Below are 5,799 nucleotides of genomic sequence, written 5' to 3'. Positions count from 1 at the left end.
AGGAAAGCTGGGATTGGGTATAGAGGGAGGATTCTCCATGACCAACCCATGATGAATGTTGTCTTCACAGGGGCTACTCCTGTGTCATTTCAGCCCCTTCACTCCCCCAGCATGGCTGGATCACATCAACAAACAGCACTGCCCCAGATCTGTTTTCTTTGAGCATTCTCTTTATCACATTGATAAACTACATAGGAAAAGCACCATCATACAATTTTTATCCATGGAAAACGTGGTTGGGGTTTGTTTTTTTTAAAGTTGCTGGAACATGCAGCTTGTTGGTTATCTAAAGCACAGCCAGCCCCTACGTGTGTGTATTTGCATGCCCCTCTGTGCCTGGAAGAAATACCTGTTCTCTAGGACATTGTGGCTTTGAAATAGGATACCACTTGGAATCTTTAACTGGTAGCATTGCACTTCAAAGGAGACACCACTGGGTTGGAGGGGAAGGGAGGGAATGCTGGGGAGTTGATCCTTGAAAATAATGAGAGTTTTAGGGAAGCTACTCATGTTTAACAAGGAATAAGGTTAGGAATAAATATAATCAGCTCGACTCTCCCACCATATTTTTTCTATCCTACACCCTACCAAAAGGTCATTTTGGTGGAATTATGGCATTAAAGGCAAAACATTTTGTTTTCCCAGTCTCCTGCTTTACTATCCCTGGAGTTGGTGCCACACTACGGTTGAACCATATTAGTCTTGAAATACCTCAAACTTTTACTAATTATATGACAACTAAATAAAAGCTTTTTCTTTTTTTAAATATATCTTTGATCTGTACAAGACTCTTTGTCTAAACACAGCCCTGAGTGAAGTGAAACATAGAGTTCCTGTTCCTACCAACCACCAGCTATGGAGCTGTGTGTGGAGAAAGCATCTGCAGCAGTGTCAGTGTTCACTTCTCACACCTTTCCAACCCCCTGATGGAGCTGTTTGCTCGTGCAGACCCTGTGATCAAAGAATGCTCTGCATTTCTGGGTTCTTTCAGAGCCTTTGGTAATTACCTGTGTTCATAGGCTAAACACTCATCATTAATAAGTGCACCAGTTGCTTCAGGGCAGAGCTTGCTTGTTGTTATTAACAACAAGCTTGTTATCAACAACAAGCAATAGAATTAATTGTCTCTCATTAATTTAGTGTTGAACAACTTACAGAATCATCGAGGTTGGAAAAGATCTTCAAGACCATCGAGTCCAACCTGTGACCCATCACCACCTTGTCAACTAGCCCAGAGCACTGAATGCCACGTCCAGTCATGTCTTGAACACCTCCAGGGATGGTGACTCGAACACCTCCCTGAGCAGTTTCAATGCCTGACAATCCTTTCCATGAAGAAATTCCTCCTGATGTCCAACCTGAACCTCCCCTGGCACAGCTTGATGCCGTGTCCTCTTGTCCTGTTGCTTGTTACCTGGGAGAAGAGGCCAACTCCACCTTGCTACAACCTCTGAGCTCTAACTTACTTAGAGCTTTAGATGTCCTCACAAGGCAGGGTGAGGGTTGTGCTCACTCCTGTCCTTACCCTTGGTTTGCCACACTTGTGGAAACCACAGCTCCCATCCTGGAGCTCACAGGGCTCACCAGACCTCCCACCTCATTTCTGCTTCACCCGGTGGAGTTGGCATTGGGATAGTTTGTGCTTGTCCAGACACAACTCTGCTTGTCACACCCAATTAATGCCTTCATTCTGAATCACACCGATAGACTTGTGCTCACAGGCAGAACTCATTGCAGGTCTTGGGCTTCAGATGTTTCAGAAATTAATATCCACGAGTACTTTTGCATAAATGAGTAGTGCTGTTTGGTTCATGAGGGAGTCAAAGCTGGGGAGTGCTTTAAAATAAATACATCCACCAGTTACCAGAAAGCTGCTATAAACTGACAACTGTTTCTAAGACATTGCTGCCAGTTGTTGCATTTGTCCTCAGGATAAACCAGGCTGGTTTGCTTTGATTCTGAAGACTGCATGGCTTTAACTTAGAAGCAAACAAGCATGAAATCACCATGGCCACAGCCTGCAATCCTCAGGCTTCACCTTTCTGTTGGCCAGTGGCTGAGAACCTCATAAATCTAAGAGTATTCCACAGCATGTCTGCCTTAAGGAATCCAATTTCGAGGCTTCATCTCCACAGGTTTTATGATTCATCACATGTGATAGACAAGGAGAAATATGAAATATGGTCCATGTGCACGGCTGTAACTCCACTGACATTAGACATCTATCATCAACTACCATTTGTATTCTGCTTCTGAAGTATTTATACCCCATTACTGAATTCCTCACGATCCTTATATGTATTTCTCTTCTCAACAGCTTTATGAGGTCAGGAAGAACTATCACAGTTAGGAAAGGGAACAAAGAGGGTCTTCTGCTCTGAGCTTGCAGAAAGACAGAGAGAGAAACTGAGCACATCCCTTGGTGAGACAGTACCTTGGGCCAGCACTGACCCACTGCATCACACCTCTTTCATCTGCACCCTGTTGGTTTGCTAACAAAAATCAATACTGAACATTCCCCCCAAAGACATCTCAGCTGTGAAATGAGTTGCTGTTTAAAATAATTTTATAGACAAGCAGGTGGGCCATGACTACTTTCCAAGCAGAGCTGCAGACCATAATTTGCAGCATTCCCAAAGATAAGCTGTCAGAAGGTGCTGCTCTGCAGGTTGGGGGTGAACTAGTTTGAGAGCTTTGTATTTTCTTATAAAGTCCTGTGCGGCTCTTACTATGCACCACAACCTCCAACAACTGCTTTAGGAATTCAGCTGCAGTTGGGCTCATCCTTCAGAGCATCACACGTTATCTAGGGTCTTCATTTACATTCATCAGTGAGGATGGAAAGAAAATTGAGCTTTAATTCAAAGGCTAATTTAGATTTCAGTATGTGATTAACATTCCACATACAACTACTGCCATCAAAGTCAAACCTGTGCATAAATCTTTGCAGGACTGAGGCCAAAAACATTTTTGAGTATCCACTTATTCAATACATTTTATATAAAGAATTATTCTTATCTATTATTTATGCAAGGGCCCTAACTAGGTAAATCTTGACACAGCTAAGCCTCTATCTACACATAATTACTCATTTTCTTACTTTTCATCTCTGTGTCGTTATCTAATTCCACCAGCACTTAGGTTTGAGCACAGTTCACTACCTGTAAGTAAATTTACTCAGGAGTAGCAGGAATATTCAGCAATCAATCTCAAAAACTTCAGTTTTCAGGAAAATAAATAACAACTCCCAGTGGGTAACAACATTGACTGTAAAATTTGGTTAAATAATCCACACTAAATCATTTTTAAAAAACCCACACTAAATTATAAATTATTGCAATACATACAAGAAAAAGACTAATTTTCCCATTAAAGTGCCACCATCCAAGTACAGCAAAGTTCAACTAGTCCACTCAGAGTGGAGTTACCAAAACTTTAATACTCTGTTCTTGGCATGCAATATATACATAACTAAGCAGTTAAAAAACATGTACAAGTGCAGTATGCACAGCGTAGAGAAAGCCTTGCTGTGCAGTGTGTCTATCAGGAGGTTCACAGCACCAGTCATCACATTTGCCAGCAAGAAAAACAGCAGCTGATTTTTGTTAATAGCACTAATGAGGCAAACGTGTGACACCTCATCTTCCCTTCCCTCTGACACAGCCTCTGCTCCATGCTTTGCACTGGCATGAGGGAGCTTCACAACATTCCAGCAGCTGGGCACGCTGGAGCCCTTCACCAGCAGCTTTGTGAACACCAGCACAAGGTCAGTGGCCACGAAAAAGAGAAGCAGCAGGAGGCAGTGAGCCATCACCCAGATGCAGAAGGACAGATTGGCCATGCGGCGCGACACGGGGTCTGCGCACGCCTGCGACACGTGCAGGAACGCAAAGAGCACCACAACTGTCAGCAGCAAAGCCCACACTGCTTCAACCCAGCCCCGCACCGAGCTCCTGCGCTCCAGCAGCCACACTCCCACCTGGACACTAGCCATGTATATGGCCAGGTAGCCAAAAAGGGAGAACAGGCCTTCCCGGTTGGCGTCGAGAAAGCCAACCCTGCTGCCTCTGCCGCTGCTGCCGTGCAGGATGAAGGTCTTCAGAGAGGTAGAGCTCAGAATAAGCTGGTAAAGCACAGCCAGAGTTAGACCCACCATCCAAGAATTCTTTTTTGGGAATATGGCTAGAAGCAGAGATGCTGCAAGTCTCACAAATGCCAAGGTAAAGAAGAAATTCCAGTGCACTCCATACTCGGACGTATGTTCGTGATACTCTATAGACTTCACACTGAGCAGTCGTCCCACACCAAGGGAAACCAGTGGCCAAACAGAAAAGACCTGCCTGACCAGATGGGAGAATTTGGGCTGTGCCACACGAGACTTGTGTCGAACTTCAGGACAAACGAGAGCATTCCCAAAGATAAAAGCTCCAACCCCCAAATCCATCACTCCCGTGCCGTAGGTCTCGGCTTTGGCGTATCGCCGTGGATACTGCGGGAAATCCACTGCTAGGATGCTGATGGATGTCAGCACATTGACATAGACACGGAACACAGTGATCGCTGGAATGTATTCGGGATCCAAGTATGTCTTCTGGAATTCTTTTACAATTTGCCCAAAAGGCACTCCGGTCTTCTGTTTTCTTTGGCTGCAGACTCTGGCAAATATTCCGGCGCAGAAGGCAGCAAGGATGAGCGGTATGAAATAGATGATTGGAGACAAGACCGTGCAGGAGAACAGGAGGGGAGATACTAGCACGAGGAAGTCCAGCAGCAGGCTGTATGTCCTTGACCCCACAGGTTTCCCATAGTGCAGGTACCACAGAACCAGGAGCAGCCCTCTGCCAAGCAGGCACAGCGGAGCTAGGGACAAGCCTACAGAAATTTCCAGCAAACTAGTTCCGTTCAGGTTGCTGATAAAGGCTTCTTTCAGGTGTTTTTGGGACATTCTTCTTTCTTCCCCTGAAAATACAAACATGAGTTAGTTTGGCAGAACACGGAACTCAGAACTTCAGAAAAAATGAATCATCACAGAATCATTAAGGTTGGAAAAGACCTCTGAGACCACTGAGTCCAACCTATGACCTAACGCCACCAAGTCAACTAGGCCAGAGCATTAAGTGCCACATCCAGTCTTTCCTTAAACACCTCCAGGGATGGTGACTCCACCACCTCCCTGGGCAGCACATTCCAGTGTCTAACCACCCTTGCTATGAAGAAATTCTTCTGAAAGTCCCAGTTCATTAAAACATCAATTTCTGAAGGTACTGAGTTACTTTCCAATTTAAAGAACACAGCACAGCAGCCTCAGAGCTGGAAACACTGGTACTGGCCTGGGAAGCAGAGCAAAGGCACTGCCAATACCTCACCAAGTTCCAGCATTACCAGTCCTCCTGCTTTCCAACAAAATTCTTCATCTGTTTTTTCAGATCTCTGAATATCAAACACATTGTGAACAACCTTGTTTATGTCCCGCCCTGCAGACGATACTCTGTAAAAATCATATTTTCACAGCGTAAATGTAAAATGCCACTCTAATGAAGTTTCTGTTGCAAGGTCAGCACAGACCACGCAGCAAAACCAGCAGCTGCAATCCCCACTCGAACCTCCAGTGCCTTTTTAACGGAGCCCCTGCCCAGCGCAGGCCCTGCTGAAAAAGAGTGAATGAGCAAGACAAAAATCACCGGGTTTGGGTTAACCCGCGGGTTTGGTTTAACCCTTTGGTTCCCCGGCAGAGCCGCAGCTTACCGGCCGCGGGAGCGATGGGTACCGGGGGCGATGGGTACCGGGGAGAGATGGGTA

General features: G+C 45.3%; 1 protein-coding gene across 1 annotated transcript; it reads right to left on the bottom strand.

The window, feature by feature from the left end:
- Nucleotides 1-3,424: 3,424 nt before the first annotated feature.
- Nucleotides 3,425-4,945, bottom strand: PIGW (phosphatidylinositol glycan anchor biosynthesis, class W). Its single transcript, XM_009069382.1, has one exon. The coding sequence runs from the start codon at nt 4,943-4,945 to the stop codon at nt 3,425-3,427; it is 1,521 nt and encodes a 506-aa protein (XP_009067630.1).
- Nucleotides 4,946-5,799: the final 854 nt, after the last annotated feature.

Source organism: Acanthisitta chloris, unplaced genomic scaffold, assembly GCF_000695815.1.
Source record: "Acanthisitta chloris isolate BGI_N310 unplaced genomic scaffold, ASM69581v1 scaffold36702, whole genome shotgun sequence".
NCBI classification, from domain to species: domain Eukaryota; kingdom Metazoa; phylum Chordata; class Aves; order Passeriformes; family Acanthisittidae; genus Acanthisitta; species Acanthisitta chloris.
The sequence above is the reverse complement of the archived record's forward strand: the minus strand, read 5'-3'. Positions and strand labels throughout refer to the sequence as shown.